The sequence below is a fragment of the Chaetodon auriga genome, chromosome 13, assembly GCF_051107435.1.
Source record: "Chaetodon auriga isolate fChaAug3 chromosome 13, fChaAug3.hap1, whole genome shotgun sequence".
NCBI lineage: Eukaryota > Metazoa > Chordata > Actinopteri > Chaetodontiformes > Chaetodontidae > Chaetodon > Chaetodon auriga.
In genome coordinates, this window is record NC_135086.1 from 15,377,468 (window position 1) to 15,401,203 (window position 23,736).

Sequence of the window (23,736 nt, forward strand, 5' to 3'; positions counted from 1 at the left end):
TAGTTTTAATGGGTAAACAAGGTACCAGCAGGAAACGTCTGCAGCACATCAAACTGGTAACGCACCGCGCGCACATTGGCGCGTATCATGCGCTTGGAATGAAAGTGAAAGAGGTTTGGACAACAAACACTGTCTCGTTGTCCCGCTGTGCGTGTCGTCACTTGGCTTCATGCAGAGATAGGGGTGTCTCATCCAGGAGAGGCTGGATGGAGGAAACAGACAAAGCAACGAGCCAGACTGTCACTGACTGAAGGATGTGATGCGCACCTGACACCATGACGGACAGGGAGGAGGAGGAGGAGCGGGACTGCAAAGCTTCTTCATCCGAAGTCAAACCTAATCCCACGTCCTGTTTTCAGCTCTTTAATTCAACTCTACTAAACAAAAACCAGGACAGCATGGAGGCTGATGGGGAGATAACTTTATGTGCTGGTATCTACACTGAGCGTTTATTTAATATGTGACAACCTTGAGCTGATTTTTTTTTAATTGTACAAGGTAAGTTAACATTTAATGTTCTTTACTTATCCCGCAGCTCCACTCAGTCTTTGCTCTGCTGCGCAGTTTCAAACGTTTGTTCTTCATAAAGCCTCAGCAAAAAACTTGAAACATATGCGCATTAAAACACAACAAGATTATAGAAAAGAAACCAAAGACTTCAAACCGCTCCGGGATCGAAGCAGGCAGCTCATCTGCTAAATAAGCAAACAGACAGATTCTCCGAGTCGTTAACGTGCTATGTTGTACTCACTGGGAAGATGCCAAAAAGTGCGAGTATTTGATCCATTTCCACTGTGGATCAAATCATTATACAAGGCGGAATATGATGATTTCCACACCCGCGCTTATTAATTCAAATCTTCAATTGTTTTGAGGCAATAAAAATGGATTTTAAGTTTTCGTTATTTAACTAAATGGAGAGTCGTTTGTTTCCGTTGGCTTGTTTCAGCACCTCGGACAGAGCCGAGTCTCTGCTCGCAACAAGTGTGCAGGTCCGCCACGAGGGGGCAGCACGAGTCCCTCTTATTTTAGGGTCGTTTTTTCGTTAAGCTTTACAATTTGATCACTAAAAATACAGTTCTATCAAAGAGAGGCAGTCGGATATGCGATGAACCCAATATGACAATCATTATAATTGCACAAACCAACGTATACTAACTACAATCAGCGGTGATGTTTAAAACAGAGCCCATGACATGAATGTTTGTAAAGAGTAAAGAATTTAAAACCTGGTTCAGGTTTGGGATCCTGGATCTACCTATGATGCCTTACATTGATGCATGAATGTACAGCACATTATAAAAAAAAAGTATTTGTCACAGTTCCTGGCACTTGATCATAAAGTTGAAACCGAATCATTTCCAAACATTTGGATGTATTTCTCCTGATTTTCCTCAGGATCTTTCCGGTCTGCGGACAGCAGCATGATGCTCCGTCCCGACCAGGCCGAGTCCGACCTGCCCTGGGGCCAAACGGACACGGAGACCCTTCTGGACACTCTGAACGTGCAGTCCGGGTCCATGCCGGCCGAACCCGCGCACGTGCCCGCTCTCAGCAGGGAGGAGAAGAGGCGGAGGAGGCGCGCGACAGCTAAATATCGATCCGCGCACGCCACCAGGGAGCGTGTGCGCGTGTTGGCCTTCAACGTGGCCTTTGCAGAGCTGAGGAAACTGCTCCCAACGCTCCCCCCAGACAAGAAGTTATCCAAGATTGAGATCCTGCGACTCGCGATTTGTTACATCTCCTACCTCAACCACGTGCTGAATGTTTAGGCTGCGAGGACGCGCAGGAGGAAGGACTGAGGCAGGGTGACTGTGACCAGCTGAATACTTCCCGGAAGCAACAATACAGGATACTGATACCACATGGCGTCATGTAATATAATGGAGTACACACTGTAAACTGCTGCAAGACTACAATGTGTTCTTTCTGCCATCACAAGAATGGAAATATTTGAATAGCTGCCGTAAATTATATTTGTGTGGCCAAACTACTAAAACAATGAAATGCTTGACCTTTCATTTGCTGCCTGTCTGTTGTGACTTTGTTTCCTGTTTGCACCCATTTGTACATCTGTTTATTTCACGTACACAAGAAAAATAGTCCACCTGACTTTTCAGTGCTTCACTCTGTGGGATTCGGCTGCAGGTGAAATTCATCTGAATAAACTGTGATGGCTAAAAAAAAAAAATGTTGAAGAAACCTGTTTGATGCTGTTTTGATCCCAGTTATTTCGCAATGTCTCTGAACCCAGGAAGTTTTTTTTTTTTGCCAAAGGAAACGTAGTTCTTATTAGATCTCATCTTGAAAAGTGTCTTCTGGAAGCATTTTGCAAATATTTGAGATTTTACTTTTATTCATCTTGTTGGGGCCCCTCTCTCCTCTGGATGGGGCAGGCGTTTCTCCAGAGGAACCAAAACCATCATGGTATAGTTACTCATCTGCTTCCTCTCTGGACACACACACACATACACACAGAGATGCACATGTGTACATACAAATGAGACAGTAATGGATTACAAAACAGGACCAAAAACTCTCATTCTATATGTAGCAGTGCTGAATTTCTATGTGAAAGTGGCAGTGAGAGTGGGCCAAATGCATGTTAAATATGTATGATTGTCTTACTGTCAGCAGTCCACAGTCAAAGCCACATTTTTCCATAACAGTAATAAGGTCATAAACAAACATTTAAAAAAAAGTCCGGCACCCTATTTTGAAACGCAACCCGCCTTTATATTTTCTAATGCTGTCATAGGTTTGTTTACATCAGTGGTGTCTGTAAAGCAGTACAATCTGCCTTCTTCTTGTCCTTTCATTTAGTCATGTGGGAATATACATAATTCATGCTGACAAAAATGAATCATTGAACAGTGTTTTGACATACTGCTTTATATGTTCATGTGAGATCAGGGAGCGGATATGAACTCCTGCTTTGATTTCTCTCTCCATTAGTCAGAAGCGGCCTGCGCTCCTTCTCCCGGCCCTTTATGCGAGTCTCCGCGGTGTAATGTGGCCCAGGGGGCTTGAGGTATTGTTCATGTCCACTCCAGCAGCAACAGCGACAGCCCTTTGTCTACACATTACACACACTACACACTCGGCCTACACACTGGATATAATGGGAATGTTGGAGCAGAGGGAGATCAGATTTTAAGAGAAATGGGGCCGGGAAAGTTGTAAAGCCCATACATAGATGGTTATTAATATTGCTGATTGTTTTAGCCTGGATCAAATACTAAAAGTAGGCAACAGCTGCACACAGCTGTCACATTACAGCATCTGGAAATTCGACTTGAAGTTTCACCTTAAAGTGGGGACAGGTTCAGGACTGTGTTTTGGTCTTATTCTGGTCATTCCCTCTTCAAATGTCATGCTTCCTTCTTAACTATCCTTCAGTTTGGTAAAGACTTGTTAGACACAGTTTGGAAGGAGCAACACTGCCCTCTGATGGAGTTTAACAGTAAAAAGTTCATTTTCACTCATCTGTGGATGAATCTTGCACAGATTGTCTGTTGTTTTTTCCCAGAGCCATTAAAGACACTGCTTTATTTGCATGTGATAGGTGTTCTGGAGCTTTTGCCCAAATCACACGAGGTTTATCAGATGGAGAGTTTGCAGAGGTGTTATGACATTGTAGAAGTTCAAATTTCCATTGCTGAATATCAAAAGCTGACCTTGAGATTAACTTGTTTTGTTAACAGCTGTTTGGGAGAAAAACACAGCTATATTGTGTATTACTAATATTATTGTTGCTGATTTTGCTCTTGATGCAGTGAATAAAATGTAGCAAACGTCAGTTGAACATTTGATTATGTTTTCTGTTTGTTTGTTTTTTTAACCATCCATCCACATGTTACCGTCATCATTTATCATGGCCTTTTTTTACCTGGGTGCTAAGTGATCCTTTTCATAACACTGAAAATTGGCCTTGTCCCTCCTCATTTTGTCTTTGTTCTGTGGGCAGAGACAAAATGTCCTAAATCAGCCATTTTATTTAAATCACAAGAATTTGTGTATCCCCGCACTCAGTTTCTGCCTTCCACAGTCCACAAGTGACAGCTTGACCCTGATAGAGTCGGTGCGTGTGTGTGTGTGTGTGTGTGTGTGTGTGTGTGTGTGTGTGTTTATAATCTGTATTCATTCAATTCAATTCAGTCTTATTTATCTAGTGCTAAAACACAACAGAAGTTGTTTCACGACACTTTCCAGAGCTGGCACAGATCATAGAGATAGAGAGACCAAACAGTTCCTTCATGAGCAAGCAAACAGGCAGAAACCTCAGGCAGAACCAGGCTCTGGATTACATCTGTTTGTTATCCCTCACTGAAAAATCCAGCTTCTGTGAATATGCAAATTTCAGAAGAAAGTACTTGACACAGGGTGCATCCTACTTCACTGAGAAGTCCATCCTCTGTGTTTGTGCGCTGGAGGTTTGAAGTCTCCACATTGCTCTTGTTCAGAGAAACCTGCAAAGAAGCTTCCAGAGTCAAACTGCACGTACATCATCCTGCACAGTGAAAATGAAACTCCCAAGCGAGGCAAGAATAATCAAAGCATCATTGTATGGAGAAAATAGACCAACGTCCTGCTTAAAGCACGACCTCTTGTGGGCTCCAGCTGTAAAAATTCTCCCTACAGTGCGCTTGAAGTGTATTGTACCTCCATGCTGCCTCCCTCTGTGGTGCTGCTAACCACAATGGCCAGGCTCGTATGAGGGAGCTGCCCTGTCAGAGCTGCACAGACGCGCCTCAGCAGCAGCAGCAGCAGCGGGCGACGGCTCATTCACCGAGACACTGACACCGAGACGCAACCGGAGGAATACATGACACACATCTGAGGCCACAAAGGTAGGTTAATGAATAGATCATCGCGATCACTGCGCGGGGTATATCCATGGCAAAAGCCTGAGCCACAACCCCTCATAGGAATTAGCCACTGATGAAGTTCAACGCTGCCGTCGTGGAAAAAAATGGTTTCCTTTACATCAGACAGATGTAGCCTTTAGTCCTTCAGGAACATATTTATGTGGGGTCTAACCTTAGTTTTTTTAGGCACTGCTTTCCTGAACCTCTAATGTGCGCATTAATAGACAGAACCAAAAGAATGCATGCGTTATTTGAAAGGATAGTAGCTCCTGCGTTGGATGGCGTTCAGGATGGGACTGAAACGGGATCTATTGTAACCGAAACTGCAGCTGTGTAACAGAGGGATGTTTCCTCGCTCCCTCTGACCCAGAAGCCTGTGAAATAAAGGGTGTTTTCAGATCAAGCTGCGGGGTGATGGTGTGTATCGCCATCAGCAGCAGCTGTCTGGAGAGCACGCCGTGCACAGCTGGTTGAGGTGTTACTATGACGTGCCTCCTCTGACACTGTCGGCGCTGTCTTCCTCAGTATCCCACAGTCATGCTGCTGCAGTGGAACGGTGCAGCTCCTACTCTCATTTATTATTGAGAGCTGCTGATGGGTCCTGTTCACACACTGCTTAAAGGACACTGTCATCCCCTGGAAGCCATTCTTGCCGTGGATGATCAAAAGAAAGTGGTGCTGGCAATGCTTTTGTCATTGTTCTCTTTTAAACCCTGTTTTCTGGCCGGCAGGGCAGTGTGTCACAAGTGTAATGAGAAGTGGAGCTACCTTTAGGCTACTGAGGTGCATTAGGATGCTGCAGAGCTTGGACGGCCCGTGTAATGCCTGCTGCATTATAAAGCAGTGTACAGTAGTGTATTTACAGACATAAAAGCACTGCTCTTAAAGCAGGAATGTGCTGCGGTATCTGTCCCACCGCCTCGCTCCCTCTCCCTCTACTGTACTTTTATTTAGTTCCACATGAGCGGATCAGAGGGGACTAAGTTTGCATTCCAGAGAACTGTGTCAGGTCTTAACTTTCTCCTTTTACTGCAGGGTGTGTGTGTGTGTGTATGTGTGTATGAAAGAGCAGCAGGGTGGGAGTGGCTGAGACTCTATCCAGTCACTCAAAGGTCACAGGTTTGCTCTCATATCTAACAAATACCTCTGTGCCAAGAATCAGCTGTGTCACAGCAAACAATGAAAGGGAAGTACGCAGGAAGCAGGTTCCTAATTACATCCTAGTGACAAGGTCCGTGAAATAAGAAAAAAAAAATGCTGTTTCCATGGGAGTTTTGTGTCTGTGCATCTTTGGCTCCGTTTGTGTGATTTTAGTCAGTCAGCAGGGATGTTATGTTAATCAGCAGCTGTTTCTCTGGGTTATCTGTAGTCCACGAGGGGATTGGAGATTGTTATCACTATAAATAACACTGGCACACACTGCGCCACCCATTCTTTGATTTGTTTGAGAGGTCTTACCCAGCTTACTGGACTGTGCTAGTCGTGCGTGTGTGTGTGTGTGTGTGTGTGTGTGTGTGTGTGTGTGCCTGCCTGTGTATGCGTGATGTTTCATTTGCCACTTTCAAAGAATGTGTTCTTTTCCACTAAAATAATGCACAGCTGAAACAATTTGTCGCTAATTCTGAAAGAGAAAAGCAACACAGTCAGTTGATTGTTTGCAGCATTTCTTTTAGTCAGAATGCCAAAGATTCAGTGTTTCCGGGCCAAGTGTGACTATTTTCCCGTTTTCTCAGTCTTCTATGGCAGTAAGTTACTGTTGCCATTTGAACTGATGGTTGGAAAAAACGCACAATATGAAAATACCATCTTATGCTTTAGAAAACTCTGTCACTCTAAATGACACCGTATAGAGCAAACAACCACCACTTAATCAAGAAAACACTCAGCAGAGTAATCAAACATGAAGTTAACCATTAGTTGTGGCCCTAAAGCAGTATCTGTCGTACAGCTCTGTTGTCTCTGAAGTTTCGTAGTTGGTGGATCTCTTTGAAATTGTGAAGCAACAATAAAGGAAGTGATCTGACACAGCAGACTGCCAGCTGCTGCATCTGGCAGATTATGGCATAATGCCACCAGAGCCAATGGGTGTGAGGGAGAGCACAGATGCCATGGCGACCAGACCTCAGCACGCGCTCTAGATGAGGCTGATGTCTGTCGTTTAGGGTGCTAACGCCACGTCGGCTACCTTAATGGAGCATTAAAATTCTACACCTCTCTTTCTCTGCCCAGACTGGAGGTCGCAGTCTTTCTAGGCAGGGGCATTAAATTAACAACCCACACTCTCAGTTTTGTCATTAATTGATGAGATGGATCAGCAGGACAAAATTCTGTCTGACCTCACCTATCAGATGTTACAGCTCCAACCTTGGAGACCCTCACATGTTTTTTGCAATAGTGCAATCTGTTTATATTCTCTCTTTGGAGTAAAGTCCGTAGCAGCGCGTGTGTCTGTGCCTCTTGTAATTACAGTAGCTCCCACTGTGCAACAGTCTCCATCCACTAAACAAACACGTTAATGAGTATTTGTTTTACATTAGTGTCACTTTCTGCCCTTGTGAATCCCTCCTCGGTGCAGCCAACCGGAACGGTTTGCTGCGAAGCAACGCTTCGCTACAGACTCCATTTCCTACACAGGGTCCCTCTCAGAGGACTGCTGATTTTTGGGGGGGATGGACCAGAGTAAGCAGGCAGCCGCACGTCTCTAACGCACGTTGTTACGCCCGCATGCCTTATTCATAGTTATCCGTTGGTTTGTAACTGATAGTTTTTTTTACCCCGTGGCTGCGATTTTCCACATGGCCTGGTTCACTATGCCTCTTCATGCTCGTCTCGTGGATGAGTGGCTTCTCAGAGGGATCATCTTGGCCCACATACCACTGCCACGCGCTCAGAGATCGGCTCTCAGGGGGTTAACAGCTTTTATTCAACTCACAGGCTTATTCATTTAACCACACGGGCGCCGGGTGCGATGAGAAGCCATTGTTTGCTCTTTGTGCCCTCTCACTGCGCTAACCCCCACCCTCACCCTCTCGTACACACACATAAGTGCATCACACAAATTTACTCGCAGCAGGGGTGATTGATTATTGGCGCTAGATGGGGCCTCTGGTGTTGCCAGGGCAACAGTGGACGCTCCAGATGTGGTTGATGAGATGTGACTCTCCTCTGTTTAAAATTTGATGCTGCGACGCGAGCTTTGATGCTGTGAGTGGTGTGTTCCTGCATGTACGCAGCTCTGCCTTGTTAGGCATATGTTCCCCTGCTTTCGACAGCACAAGTGGCTGCATCGGTGGAGGCTCCCAGAGAAACTGTGCTTTTTGTCTCCACAGCATCATTTCACACTCAGGATGAGAGAGGGTTACTACACGGGTGTGAGAGATAATACGAATCCTAGCTTTTGCAATCCTACAGACAACCGGTGGTAATGTTATTACATAATTTATATGCATTGTACCTCAATCCTTAATCGAAAATCTGCGGATTCTCATATGCACCAGATACATTTCCCATGATGCTTAATGGAAGGAGAGAAAAACGTTCATCCCCATCTTAATGGAAATCAGCTGCTGTGTCTAACCATCATTTTCAGAGCATGATCTGCATGCCGCCATGTGAATTCACATCCTAATATGCTGAATGGGCTATTTTACTGTTTGTATGCCCCATTGGCTACAGAGATAGCAAATAGCCTGCAAGTGACGGTGGGGGGGGGGATAATCCCGGTTAGTCAAATGCGACTGGGCCTGGGGATGGTGATTGGCAGGTGGTTGTCAGACAACAGCTGGGAGACAGACAGAGAGGAGATTGAGGTCTAAATGAACGGTCATGCATGGTGGAGCACTAAGACATCCCCATGCATCACACAGCGTACATTAGGGCCCAGGAAGCGAGTCTGATAGCTTCCGTCTGACCTCGTGATGACTTAAATGGGAATGACAGGACAGAGAGTTCACATTGGAATTAAAAACTGAGAATTTATTTGTTTAAAAAAACACCAAATATTATGACTTTTTAATCCTGTCAACAGGCCATAGTTATTAAAGAGGACACAAGGGTCATTTCCTTCTTTTATTTATTTATCTATTCATTGTGTGGCTGTGTTGGTTTTAGTAATCTGATGGGAATTTAAATTTCTGCAATTAAAACCGTGCACGTGGTGGGTATTTTATAATGGATTCCAGTATTTCTTGGATTAATTGTGTTTGCATCTGACTGTGAAGTATTCAGTCATTTCTAAAATTGTTTATTTCATTTTTTATTCAACCTACATTTAACCAGCACATCTCCAGAGATGCACTCTTACATGTAAAAGAGTCTCCCGGCCAAAATGGCAGCAACAAGACAGACATAAGAAAAAGAAACACACACACACACAATTTAAGAGTCATAAAGGAGAAAGCTTGACTATTTAAAACAGTTACACTCTCCAAGAAGCATGTTTTGAATGTGGTGTTTTAATGCCTCGTTTTGAGGCCCCAATTCCAAATAAAGTTTGTCTTGTAAACGATTCCATGCTCAGGGTGCGGAGTACAAAAATGCAGTTTTGCCAAATTCAGAGCAGACTGTGAAGATTATCCATCCATTAACCAGCAGAGGTAGACATAAACCTGCCTGGTCCATACATTAATGAAAGATAATCTTACATGATAATCTCTACATTCACTTCCAGTCCTACAGTACAGATGATAAAATTAATGATGACTATAATACACTGATTACTGGTTGCTCTGCCCTCATTTAAAACACACTGAATGCTAAGAATCAGCACGAGCCTGTTCAGAAATATATTGTCCTCATGCATCATTTGTTAGAAAGCAAGTTTTAATGCATCCCTGTATCCATCCCTCTATCTCTCAGGTCAATGTGGCGACTACAGCGGCTCTCTGGAGTAGTTGTCAGCCGTCGTGGATTCCTGAGGCCTGTCTCTATAGCAACCCACTCTTCCTCCTCCTCCTGAGCACTACTGCCAACTGACCCTCTGTGCCACACGACGAGTCTCTCCTCATCCCCCTGGCCAATCGCCGGCTCTGATCTGCGCCGGAATGGACACTGAGTCGACCCACTCGGGCTACTCCTATCACTCCAGCCGCTCTGGGAGATCAAACCGGCATGGGTATGTTTCCTGTCTGCCCGCCCTCTCGTCTGCCTGTCTGCTTCTCCGCTCTTTATCTGTCTGTCCTCCTGCCTGTGACAGGAATGTCTGCTGAATCACACGCTGCATCTCCCACAGCAGCCTCGGCCGTGGTACGTCACGCAGGGCCTTCAGTGCACGTTGAGTTTGTTGCGTTTGTCTTCGGTTTTGGTTGCAGCCAAATAAATCTGATGAGGGACTAAGAGAGGGACAGAGAGAGAATGAGGTGGTGATTGAGACGGACAGACCTTGTGGATTAGGGTCGTCACAGCTGAGTGCCTTTAACCTATTTCACTTGGCCTATTCTGCAAGCGAGAGAATCTTTTGATTCTGATTCCTGTCGATTCCTGTGTTCGTCTGCTGGAATATTCGTTAGTCTTTTGTCATGTTGGGCTGCAACTAAAAATTTTCAAATATAATCTGCCTATTATTGCACCTATGTATTGATCAACCATTTAGCCAATAGAGTTCACAGTTCTTCAGATGTCTTGATTTGTTAGACAAATAGTCCAAACTCCGACGATGTTCAATTAATGATCGTAAAAGACAAAGAAAAACAGCAGATTTTAAGCAGATTTTTGAGAAGGTGGAGCCAGATCATATTTGCTTTTTTTCATATTGCTCTTATTCTATGTGTGTATCGGTGTTTCAGTACTCAGAAATGAACTGGATGAGACCCTGAAATAATTAGTCGATTCTTAGCTTTTTGATCGATGATTGATAATTCAGTCTTTGGTCATTAATATGAGAATTTTCTGATTTTCTTTGGTATATATGAGTAATTAATTAAGGAAACAGATTTTGGAGGGTATGTATTCTTACATGAACTTGGGTTTTGGCAAATTGTTAACAATTTCCTACATTTTATAGACAAACCCGTTAATCAATAAAAGAAGAAAGACTATATGAGTACATGAGTGAATGAGAGTGTTTCTGATCTCACATTCATGTGTCTATATTCGTCTTGTACCGTTCTTCATGGCCGTTGTGTGTTTGTTCATCTCCAGGGATCGAAGCCGTGAGCGGCACAAGGCCAGCAGCAGCAAAGACAGCAGTCGCTCTGAGAGGTCTGTCGTCATCAACCCCCCTGACACCCCCTCCCAGGAGTCCCCTGTTCATAATGGAGAGCCGCTGCCAGGAGAACCCACACCAACAGCAGATCACGGAGATGACACCCAGGTATTTTGCATGAAAGTGTGCATTGGACGAACATGACACTGTTACATGTGACAAAAGTGGGATGTCTTAACTATGAAGGAATGCAGACTGTGTTATAAGGAGTGGTTTCTTCCTTTAGAATAAATCAGAAGGCACAGTAATCCTATGAACTCTGCACCATGACCTTATAAACTCGTCCTCACACAGCTGGCTGCCCATTGGCACAACGCCTGACACATAATAACAATGGTGACAAGGGATCATATAGGTCAGAGGATTAACATCCCTCTTTTAGGCCTGGATGGATTTGTAAGGACAACTCTATGGTACAGTGTGTCTGTGTGTGTGTGTGTGTGTGTGTATGTGTGTGTGTGTGTGTGTGTGTGTGTGTGTGTGATACTGGGTATAACTGCCACGCCTGATGGCTTTGAAAGCAGAGCAAATTGGTACCAGTCATTCCATAAAGCTGATTTTGCTGAGCTCTGTAAGCAAAATAGGTTTTTAAGTAGATGTGGGGAAGCAAAATGATGTGATAATGCAACTCAGAGACAGAGCGGACCTTTAACTAAGTCAACACGGCAGGGATTAACGTTGCATAGTTACTTTTGAATTTAGGGAAATATGCTTATTGGCTTTCTTGCAGAGAATTAGATTAGAAGATTGATTACACAGTTAAATATGAAGTTAGAGCCAGCAGTGGGTTAGCTTGGCACAAAAACTGGAAACAGGGGGAAACAGCTGTCCAAAGATAAAATAAATCCACCTACCAGCACCTCTAAAACTAATAGATCATAGCTCATTTGTTTAATCTGTGCAAAAACCAAAGTGTAAAAACAAGAAGCTGTGGTTATAAAGACTGTTATGTGCGAGACTATTTCTTCTCCAGGAACAGTGACTTCCTGGAGTCTTGAGTCACTTTACATTTCAGACGAACAGGCAAACTGCAATGGAAGTTAAAGAGAAGCAAAAAAGACAACCAAAGCAGGGAAAAAAGAGTTATAGGTATTATTCTTCAGAGAGACTCTGCCCTGGGCTGCATTCACAGGCTCTCTGACCTACTTGAAATCTATAATAAAAAGAGAGCATTCTGTCATTGTTTTTGCACTGTTGGGTTGTTTGTAAGAGGAAAAAAGACAAAAAAGCATGTGTGTGTCTGTGTGTGTGTCTGTGTGTGTGTGTGTGTGTGTGTGTCTGTGTGTGTGTAAAGTGATCACAATTCAATATGGTATAGATTATTATTTAATGTGATTATGACGTGAACATGTCTTCAGCCAGACTTTCAGGCCATTTCTGAGAGGTCTGACCTATTTTACCGTCTCTTCTCCGCATCCCCTTCTGGCCGGGCAGCCGCATTCCACAATGTCATGTGATTGTCAGTTTGTAGCTTACGTCCATTGTCCGCAGTGTAAGGTAATCTGCCATTGTGTTGCCTTAGCCCTGCAGACAAATGTGTCCAAATGGCACAGCAGCAGCACCATCATTACCAGAACAACCGCCACCAAAGTGCACCCAAGCTGAGCTTTCCTGAGTAGCTCTTTTAGATGGCAGAGCTGCTGCAACACTAACAGGCTCCGGTGCAGAGAGACGCTCTCACAGACTGAGATTAGCTTTAGCATCCAGCCAAACGCCACTTTGAGGAAAGCTGATATGAATAATCCTCCATGTTTACACACATGCCTATGACATAAGGATACGGTCTTGGACCACAGCTTCTGTGCATGTGTGAGTGAGTCATAGAGAGAGCGCCAAGTCTGTTACTGAGACTGTCCATGCTGATTTGTGCCAGAAGGCAGCAGCTTCAATTCACAACGTTAGCACAAGCAACACCGCAGCATATGGGGAGAGGCACATACTCTTGATTTGGCATTTTACACTTTGCTTTTTTGCCCTTTTCACTGAATAGCCGGACACACACAAACACCTACTCATAGCTGCTACGCTCACATCTTTTCTATGTCATCTAAAAATAACCACCACAGTAAAAGAGAATGGAGTAAATTATACGAACCCTGCCAGGCATTTTTAACCAGTGCCATTGGTTTTTCGTCCCACAGCTCCTATGACTCATTTGAACACAAACACATACAGTGACACGAATCTGCTCACCAGCACAGACACACCAATGCGTAAATGTCATTTTAACCTCCACCCAGGCCAGTGGGGCTTAGCCATTATGCTTTCCAGTTGGCAGACTGTTTAGTGTGTGTATGTGTGAGTGTCTGTGAGCGGTGCTAATCAGTATGTTGTTGTGCTTTGTGAGGGTGGAACAGGCCTAACCATAATCCATATTCACCCTCTGCCAGATGAAAAGACTGCCAAGGAAGCAGCAGCGCTCGCTCTCTCTCTGTCCCTCTCTCTCTCTCTCTCTCTCTCTCTCTCTCTCCCTCTCTCTCTCTCTCTCTCTCTCTCGTAGCCCCTCTCTGTTTCATTCACTCTCAGTTACTTACTCTTTCTCCTTGCTTTACTGTATATAGAGATCAGGCCTGATTAGTGGAGCATTAATCTTTGGGATTAATCCACCGAGGCTCCATGGCTGGTTTTAACCGTGTATTAGCCTCTGAGGCGATATGTTGTTTTCTCTCATTAAATGAGACATCAGCATGAAAGTTTGTCTCAGCAGAGAACTTGATAAAGAGAATAACATTTTCAGTTTGAGCACATTGACTAGAGACTGATTTAGAAGATCACCATCAGCGTGCGTATTCATCTGAACTGTCTGATTTTTCACAGCAGACATTTTGACTTTTAATAATAGGAAAATAATAGGCGCTACTAATGTCATTAACAATGACTGTGTTCTATTTAAGTGTCCCAGTAAACCATCACAGTGTGACAGTGAGCCAGCAATACCAGGACCCTGAAACCAAAGCAGCTAAATGGGATTCAACCATCACTGATTTTATTATTTACACCTGTGATTTTCCTAGAGTGACGTGTCAAAATGACTTCCTTAAAAAAACCTTCGTTAAAGCTGCTACACCAAATCAGCTATAGTAGAAAATGACGTCTGTTGTCTGTGTTTTCAGGTCATTTTTCTGATAATAGACCACTTTAAAGGATCTCTATCGTTACCCATACGGTGTTTAAATACAGCCAAACTCAAGATTTATCTGCTCTCATTTTACAGTTTTCTGTTTCTGTTGTCAAACAGCTAAATGTTGTTTATTGGATGAGTAAAACAAGCGTGGACAGAGGACCATTATCAAGCAGAAACTACATATTTCTAAATTTAGTCCCTTATGCATACTCCCAAAGACAGCATGTAGGCACAAGTAACAACTGTGCAAACCTTATCTACTAATAAATACTGTGTGATGTTGTCGAAAGCTCCAGAACAAGCCAATAAATGGACCTAAAGTGGAGATAGTTTGGCTTACTGCTCTTTCCACAATTGTAACTGAACTGTCAAGATTAACAGGATATTGTTTTGTATCCCCACTTGTTCTGCTCTTTCTCTTAAGTGTGGAATAGCGTTGAACGGTCACAGATCCTGTTCCAAAGGTTGGGACCCTGTTAAAAGAGCTGGCTTATGAGTGAAAGGGAGGTGTGAGAGGAATAGAAATGAGATCAGATACTCAATGGAGTTGACACTGCACTTACATAGCTGACCTCTAGCTTTGCAAATTAGTCCAGCAGACAGATACCCACAATTAAATGCTGCTTCTGCCTCCCCGCCCTCCTTTCCTTCTCCACTCATTTACTTCTGTCTCACACCGTAATCACTGCCACCCTCCCTCTCTCACTTTCCCTCGTCTCCTCATCTTATGCTCATTCATCTTCTGTCTCCTGATGGCAGCTGCTCCTCCAACATGGCCGACTTAATTAGCTGTGAGTGGCAAAAAGGGACAGAAGTAGTTTTTAAGCACCTTCATGCTGCATTTTAAACGCAATGTTGATTTAATATTTCACATTCCACAAAGAGCAGTGGGGGTCACTTAATTGGAGACAGTTCTATTCACTTCTTAATACCCTGGGATTGTACAGTTTACAGCGGGCATGCACTCTTCTGTCTGAATGTCTGGTTTCACCACAGCTTCATTGGGCCCATATGGCTTGAGTTTGGGTCTTTACAGTCAGTTTGATGTGCTCAGGTGTGTGTTTGTGCACATGTGTGTGAAGCCATGGAGCCTTGTCTGTTCAGCTTGTAATTGTTCTAGCCCTCATCCATCTATCTGCAGCTGCGGCTCTTGCGATTGGTTGTAGTCAAAGAGATGCACAATGCAGTGACACTCTGGGGGACAATGAATGGCTAATTACTTGAATTAATGACAGGCACACAAAAAATAAATGCCTCTGTCGAGCAGACTTGTCATTAATTTATACTCCCTGTGTCTCTTTGTCAGAAAGATTTATGCTTAAAATGACCCTGCTGGCTAGGAAGAATAAAAAAATGACTGTAATTTGTGATGATGGGCCCGGAAAGCTTTAGCTTTTGTTGTTGTGATTCAGTGTGTGTCTACGTGTGTGTGTGTGTGTGTGTGTGTGTATTTGCATATGTCGTTGTGCATCTTCCTGCCAATGTGAACGTTGCTACACTTCCCACCCTGTCATCCTACATCACTTGAATGGGACTTTGAAAAGGCCTGTCATAATGAGGGAAAACTCGAGGAAAATCAGACCTCTAAATAGTACTAAGGAAGTGCTGTTTGCACGGTGCAGAAAATCTATCTTGACTGCTCATGTGAGGACGGGAGTAAAATGGGATAATGGAGGCATTGTTGCCTGTCAGATCTGGGTTTATATTTACTTGTGGATTTGTCAGATTCTCATGAATTGTACTCTGTTTCGTCAGCCATTTTACAATTACAGAACAATAAACATGTTTGTCTTACCCCTGTGGTATGTAGCAGTGCATATATTTTTGGTTTTCTTTGCCCAGGTTATAACATATCTAGTTTCTCTACCAGCCCAGTATAATAGACCATGACTGCTGGAAGAACATTGATGTGAATGCAAATGTTTGCTCGATGTAAAAATAGGAAACCCTGCACTTAATAAGGTGATCATATGCCAAAATTGTTGCATTCAAATGGCCAAAAACATCAATTATTGCAGCTTTAAAAAATGTAAATGTTTTTTAAATGCCAACACAAACAGTCCAGCAACATCTGTATTCCCTACATTCATGACTTGTAACATACCCTTCCTACCCTTCCTTCACCTTCCTTTCTTTCCTCCTTCAGGATGATAACTGGGGGGAAACCACCACCGCAGTGACAGGCACCTCAGAGCTGAGTATTTCCCAGGAGGAAGTGGTTGGACTGGGGAAGGGAATACAGGACCGGACTAAAGGCTTCCGCCGCTATCTTCCCCTGGCTGTGGGCTTGTGTGTAGGGCTGGTGGTGGTGGCCACACCCCTGGTCTTCCTGCTTCTTCCGGCTGTCATGTGGCCAGACAGGCTGCAGGCTTGTGGCGCAGCCTGCGAGGGCCTCTTCCTCTCCATCTCCTTCAAGCTCCTCATCCTCCTGGTGGCCATTTGGGCCTTGTTCCTCCGACCGGGTCGCGCCAGCCTGCCCAGAGTGTGTGTGTACCGTGCCTTCCTCACCACTCTTACGCTCCTGCTCACCATGTCTTATTGGCTCTTCTATGGGGTCCGGATCCTTGATGCTCAGGTGGGTTTGGAAGTGTGATATAGTAAACTATTTTATTTATGGATTAATGAGAATAATAAGCACAAATTTTCATTTTTACTTATATTTTACTTAATATTTGTATTACTTCACTGTCATTCAGTGTTTAAAAAGTTAATCAGCAATAAGCAAGCAATAAAAGCAATAAAATTAAAGAGGGGGGTTTCACCCAACGGCAGCAATGATTTTCATTAAACCTGTGATGTGGTCTGAGCAGGATGAAGACTACCATGGTATCGTCCAGTTTGCTGTGTCCCTCGTGGACTCCCAGCTGTTTGTCCACTACCTGGCTGTGGTGCTGCTGGAGCTTCGGCACTTGCAGCCCTGCTACAGTGTGTGCATCATGCGCTCCACTGACGGAGAGACGCGTCACTACAACATAGGACAGCTCAGGTACAAATGCTCCTCCTCCTCATTACTTCCTCTTTGTGCTGTGCACACAGTTTCTGATGAAAAACAAAACATTAAAGAAGATACTATAAATATAACTCTAAATGTGTGAATATGGCCTTTCTGTACGGTGCACATTGAGACACACACACTGGCACTTGGTCACAGTCATTACACTCTATTATGTTGAAGTATATGAGTAATAAATGTCCACAGGGAAGACTGGCTCCAGCAGTAATTGAGTTACTCATCAGCCTTCTCGTCTAGTTTGCTCGAGGCGAGCTATTCTTGGAGTTTTGGGGGAGGTATGAGAAAGTCCGGCACAAAGAGGCTCATCCTGTGGCCGTCTTACTTTGTTTCTGTTCTGATCAAGTGTGTGACTACAACGGGACAACAGTGGTAATTAGATAAGGTTTGTGTGACAAGGTTAAAAACCAAATCAAATTACAATTTACATTCTTCATGGAGTGATTCAGAATTCATTTATTTAGGATGGCAAACGGGAAGTTAAAACCAGCACACTGGCAACTCCCAACTAAAAGGGGAACTGCACTGATTTTACACATCAAAGTTTGTTTGAAACACTTGCATGAAGCCTTTTTTTGGCCTGCATGAAATCTGATAAATGGCCTCAAGTGATGCCACCTGAGTCACTGTCAGTTGAAGACTATATGTCTGCATGTGTTTTTGTAAACTGTCATCATGAGTCTTTTATAGGAGCTAGCCAGCTTGGTGCAGAGCTCTAAATTGAAGCAATATTTTAATTACACAGGAAAAAAGAACATATGCTTGTCACCAACTATTTATTGTTTGCTGGATGTATTATTCTATGTCTTACACAAGTCAGCAGTAATGTAAATCACATTTCTGCTGTCTCTGAGGTTCCTCACTCTATCTCCCTCCCTTCTCTCACAGCATTCAGAGGGCTGCTCTGTGCATTTTGGAGTATTACTACAGAGATTTTCCACTCCATAACCCAGCACTTCTCTCTGCCTCAAAGCACCGGGCTGCCAAACACCTGGCTGGGTTAAAGGTCTACAACGTAGACGGTTAGTCGCCTCATCTGTCCCAATAATTAAGTCCCATATTACATAACATTCCTTTGTTGTTACATTCCATGGTTTACCAGGTTTTCCGCTGGTTCCGCTCTCTTGTTGTGATGTCTCCTTTTCCATCTCCATCTCTTCCATGAGCAGCTTTTAAAAACAAACTGAGAACGTACCTTTTGGACAGTAAGTGCAGATAAAAGGCAAGATCTCTCTACCCAGCACTTTATCACAGGAAGCTGCTAATTTCACAGTTCAGTTCACTCCATCTTTACTGCACTTTGAAGCCCCCATCATACTGTATACATGGCATCTACAGCAAGCACACACATGCACCACCTGATGTACTGCGTCCCTGCCCCCATACACACACATCCTGAAATGCCACATATTGCACTCTTTCTAAAAAGGGTCCTTCGCTCGCCAACCATCAATCCCACATCCCCTGCATGAGACTGTGGATTTGATGATCTATGGCAGGGATGCAGTATGGGATATGATGTCCTCATAGTACCTCCCACCCCACCCCCTTCCCTATCAAAGTGCACCGGAGAGGCCTCTGGAGGGCTGTGGAATTTCAAGCCTTAAATAATTCATCAGAGTAGCGCTCATTCCTCACATACTCCCACATCTCTCCTTCCTCCCGCTCAGCCTGTCTCCAGCTCGGCTCGCGCTCGCTCTCTTTTTTTTCCCCCTCGTCTCCATTTCATTTCTTGCTCGCTTCAACCCCCACTCACCCCAACCCCCCACCCCTTTCTCTCATTCAAAGTCATTCACAGGCACCTCTGCTCATAGCACAAATATGTAGGCCAGCGAGTTACAAAGGTTGGTGTTTACCCATATTTCAGGGGAAAATATTTACAATTCTCCATGTGCAAATGATCTGATGGCATTCTTTCCACAGTGTGCACTCGGGTGGTTTCTCATACATGTTTTAATGCTACATTCACTGTGCTTTTCTTACCTGCACACACCCGTAAAAACACATACATGCAGATTAGATTATTAATGATTTATGTCCTCACCTGACCTGCAGCATTTAGTCTCTACAACCTCCCCCAAACTGTACTGATGAATATGGACCAGATCTGACTCCCCCACAGTAAAACCCCAGGAACTGTAATATACTGCCGTACAAGCTCCATTAGCTTTATGGGTTTGTCACACAAACCAGTAAATTCACAGATCAGACAAGAACTATGGCCTTTGAAGTGCAAAATGATGAATATTTAATCCACAGCCCGATAAAAAGGTTCCTGCATCCGACTGTCTGTGGAGAAATGTGGATGCTACCAGTGCAAATTGCCTCTTTTCTCAGTGCTATAATTAACATTCTCTGTGACTGAGACACATGATCTGGCAGGATGCCCCAGATAAGTAACCGAGATTAACACACACTCCTCTAAACTCTTGCTCAAAAGTCAATGGGGGATCATTGACTTTTGAGAAAGGACAAATACTGACCAACAAGGCTGATTCACAGTTGTTTCACAAGATCTGAGCTCTGCAAGATCTGAGTTCTCTTCCCATATGACCTTTTCTGTCCATGATTCAGATCAAGATACAGCCAATTAATCAGTGTGGTGGGGTCAGGGGCTGCTACCTCTCAGTCCAGCTCAGATAACCAATTTGCCCCTGTCTTTTCCTTCTGGTGCAGCCTCGGGGAGCACAGCGGGAGCGCAGCCTGTTAATGGAAACCAGTCACGGGCCATGGTGACAGCTGCCGGCAAACGCAAAGACGCCGCCCACAACGAGCTATACTACGAAGAGGCTGACTTCGAGAGAAGGGTCCGTAAACGTAGAGCCAGGTGAGTCATGGGAAGACATGACAGCATGTCGGGGGGCAGCTTGATGATCTAAAGAGTCTTTCGGACGTGTAACTTGGTAAATAAATGTGTCTTTTTTGCCTCCTTAAAGGAGTCTGTCTAAAAACAATCGTCAGGTGCCCATGAACACTGAAACAGGTCTTTCTTATTGTAATCATTCATCCTGCTCACACTGGACATTAAGCATCCATTCCTCATGCATCATCAGTGTAAGTGATTGGGTACAAAATCCACAGTCCCTGTTGCGTGTGACAACTTACCATCTTGTCATTTTATGCTTGACGGACATTATAATCTTTACAAGTGAGGGGTGAGGTGGGTATCTATGAGACTCACCATTGCTTCAATAGAAACATTAGCTTTGAAATCTCTCACTGATGCTGTGATTAAGAGAACAAAAAGGAATTTTCGAGGATTTTGGCTCTTGCCATAACAGTCGGGTCATGTCTGAAAGTCATTACTTCAACAGATAGATGATGCCAGCGGTATTATGAGTTGCAGTGGCACATTACAGCAGATACAAGTGTAGAGAGCTGACGGCAGGCTAACTGCTGTGTGTATGTTTGTCAGGCTGGTGGTGGCTGTGGAGGAGGCTTTCACGCATGTCCGGCGCATGAAGAAAGAGGACGAGCGCGCGACACCATCTGACATTATGGATGTGCGTGAAGCAGCTCTGGCTATATTTCCCTCTATGGCCCGTGCCCTGCAGAAGTACCTCCGTACCACCAGGAGGCAGCACTGCCACAGCATGGAGAGCATTCAGAAGCACCTCGCTTTCTGCCTCATCAATAACATGAGTCCTAAGGTGAGTTTGGCTTTGAACCTTGAATTCCATAACTGAATACTGACATTTAGAGCCACAGAAGTGAGTGTTTTGATGACTTAAAGGATAATCACAGTTTATTATAGCTTGGGTCTTATTTTGAGAACTCTGGCCATTATGTCTGTAAGTTTATTAGTAGTTGTACTCACCAAAGTGTTTGCTGAGCTAAGGGAGCACAATGATACTGCAGCAACAAACAGTGTTTTGACGATCAGTTTCTTACTCAAGCACACAGCCTGATTATCTAAACCACACCTGTCTTGAATTGTATCTAAACCAACATCGCCGTGTCACCGGCTGTTTCCGTGCATCCAGGCCTTCCTTGAAGCCTACCTGGCCCCTGGTCCGACCCTGCAGTACGGCTCTGAGCGGTGGATGGCTGACCAGTGGACTTTGGTCAGCGAGGCTTCAGTCACCAGCGGCATAAAGGAGGGGACAGAGTTCCTACTGAGGTGTCTTGACTTCAGCCTAGCTGTGACCGTCAAGAGCATCCCTTACATCCGACTGAGTGAGGAGTACATCGACCCCAAGTCCCACAAGTTTCTACTGCTGCTCCAATCAGAAACCTCAGTTTAACAGTGACACAGTGAACCAGTGCTGCTGAGCTGGACTTACATGACTGTTACAATTATCCGATTGAATTTTTTCAAAAATAGCTTTTTGTACTGTTTTTTGTACTTCTGTTTATGTACTTTTCTCACATAGAGTATCTTTGCGTCCTTGTCTTCGTCCCGGGCGACATGAAAGACGATAAAAAACAGAAAACGGGAGGGAATATGCTCAGCTTTCTCTGTCCTGATATTTGCAGAACACAGTTCAGGTATTCCTCTATGCACGACAGATGACCCTCACAAATTTTCTCCTTGTACCTTTATTTGCATGTGCCAGTGTGTGCCTGCATGGGAGAGTTTGTGATTTAAGTGTGAGTGAGTGATGTGGGATGCAAAAGTGCGTGCGTTTGTGTGTGTTTTGAGTGTAGTGTACTCCCGGGATCTGGCTCTTCTTTCTTCTTAGCGTTACTATATTGACCAGGACATTTGATATAACCCCGAACCCTTTTCACCAAAACTGCCCTTTTTCAGTCTTAGCAATGATTATTTAACTGTCCTGTATTACAGATGTATGTACAGTATTTATATGTGAATATACTTTATCCCTCCACTTTGCCTATACTTTTTATATCAGAATTGTGCTTTTTTTAAGATTTAAGATTTTTTTTATTTGACCTTGTCTGTCTGCGCTGTATTTGTGGAGATAACTGGACTGTAAATAGATGAAGACATGTTTGTAAATGTCAGACAAATCACTGGAGTCTCTTGGACAGAATGCCAACTACAATACAGCTGAATATAGATGGTCTGGTCGATAGACACACGTGACAGCTCACCATGTTTGTGCAGTTAAGTGTGTGCGGTGTACGCTAATCTTTTTGTAGGCTAGCAGACTAAATGTTTGGGCAGCTGTGAGCTTCATGTGGTCGACCTTCATATTTCTCATGTTAAACTGTCGCCTCTGTGCTCTTTAATATATAAAAAAAAAAAATACGCCCCTGATTTTCACCTTAATTCACTGTGAAGGTGGTGTTTTATAACAGCACCTCTCAGCAAAATGCAAATCTGTCAGCTGACTGAAACAACCCAGCCGTGAGCATGAGGCAATGCATAACCTACAGGAATATTTATGGCAGCGATTTCACAAGATTTCGATGATTCACTGCATGCCCCTCTGAAAAATTAACCGTCACTTATCTCATGCTTGCTCGTGCAAATTTTTAAACAAGTGTTGAAAATCAATAATTTAGTGTAAATTCTTAAATATATACATACATAAGTAGCTCAACCCAGTGTCAGTATTTCTGCTGTCAGTATTTCGTCTGTGTTACATTGCTGCCACCCATCTGCAGCTACTGGAACAGGAACACTGTCCTGAGGGTCAATCGAAGGGTTCATTTGTACTGATACTTGATCTGTATGACGCTTTGTTATGCTGTAAAATTATATTTACACAAGTGTTACCGTGGTCACTGACAGTGTAGTTTTGTTTAGACTCTTAGAGTGTTGATGGTTGTACATAGTTCTTGACTACACATGTGCCTCAGTTATACATATTTAGGATGTGCTCAGCATACATGTGCAGACTTCAAGCATCTGTGTGTCTGTGTGTGTGTGTGTGTGTGTGTGTGTGTGTGTGTGTGTGAGAGAGAGAGAGAGAGAGAGAGAGAAAGGGAACATAATGAAGAAAAGAGATTTCTTTCTTAAATGTCATGCAGCTGATTAGTCATGAGTCTCAAGTTGTCCCTGTCTTCTTTTATACAACAGAACGTGTAAAATCACAGCTGCTGTGTCAAATTCCCATTTGTAAAACAAAATAAATATTTGTATTGACCTTTTGAAGGCATTTAATTAATGTTGTCTTTTTATGCCGTGGTGACTGATGAGGTGGTCACCCGGTGTGTTTTATTAGAAACGCTCAGCTTTTAGCAGCTGTCACAGCAGTAGTGCTCGACAGTGTGCAGGATTTTTTGGTTCTTTCATAGCCAGAGTTTATGTGACACATCTGAATAGAAGACTTTCTGCTGTGCAAGAACTTTGTAGTGACTGGTTTCACTGCAGTCAACTGCATTTTGAAGCAGTTAGGCATATTAATACTAATTGGTTTTGAAAGAAGCAGGAAATCTACCTTTCATTTATTTGTATATTATTATTATTATTATTATTATTATTATTTTATCCTCATTAGAGCTGTAGTTTTGTGTATTTTTTATTCATCAGAGGACTTTTCTTGCACCTTTTTTTGTCTGCAAATAAGCTGAATTGAAGTGGGTGTGTTAGTGCTCACAAGCTGTGATGAACCTGACATTACAA

The 23,736-nt window shown here is 43.7% G+C and overlaps 2 protein-coding genes across 2 annotated transcripts; both read left to right on the forward strand.

Moving 5' to 3' along the window:
- Positions 1 to 415: 415 nt before the first annotated feature.
- Positions 416 to 1,913, forward strand: LOC143330539 (helix-loop-helix protein 2-like). The gene is made up of 2 exons (XM_076747200.1): positions 416 to 498; positions 1,399 to 1,913. Exon 2 carries the CDS (start codon positions 1,425 to 1,427, stop codon positions 1,770 to 1,772), a length of 348 nt encoding a protein of 115 aa, XP_076603315.1. The 5' UTR covers positions 416 to 498; positions 1,399 to 1,424; the 3' UTR covers positions 1,773 to 1,913.
- Positions 1,914 to 4,642: 2,729 nt separating this feature from the next.
- On the forward strand, positions 4,643 to 23,265 carry LOC143330922 (vang-like protein 1). The gene is made up of 9 exons (XM_076747693.1): positions 4,643 to 4,850; positions 9,726 to 9,981; positions 11,007 to 11,178; positions 16,341 to 16,769; positions 17,005 to 17,180; positions 18,093 to 18,226; positions 19,881 to 20,031; positions 20,620 to 20,854; positions 21,188 to 23,265. The coding sequence occupies exons 2-9, from the start codon at positions 9,911 to 9,913 to the stop codon at positions 21,446 to 21,448; spliced, it is 1,629 nt and encodes a 542-aa protein (XP_076603808.1). The 5' UTR covers positions 4,643 to 4,850; positions 9,726 to 9,910; the 3' UTR covers positions 21,449 to 23,265.
- The last annotated feature ends 471 nt before the right edge of the window (positions 23,266 to 23,736 follow it).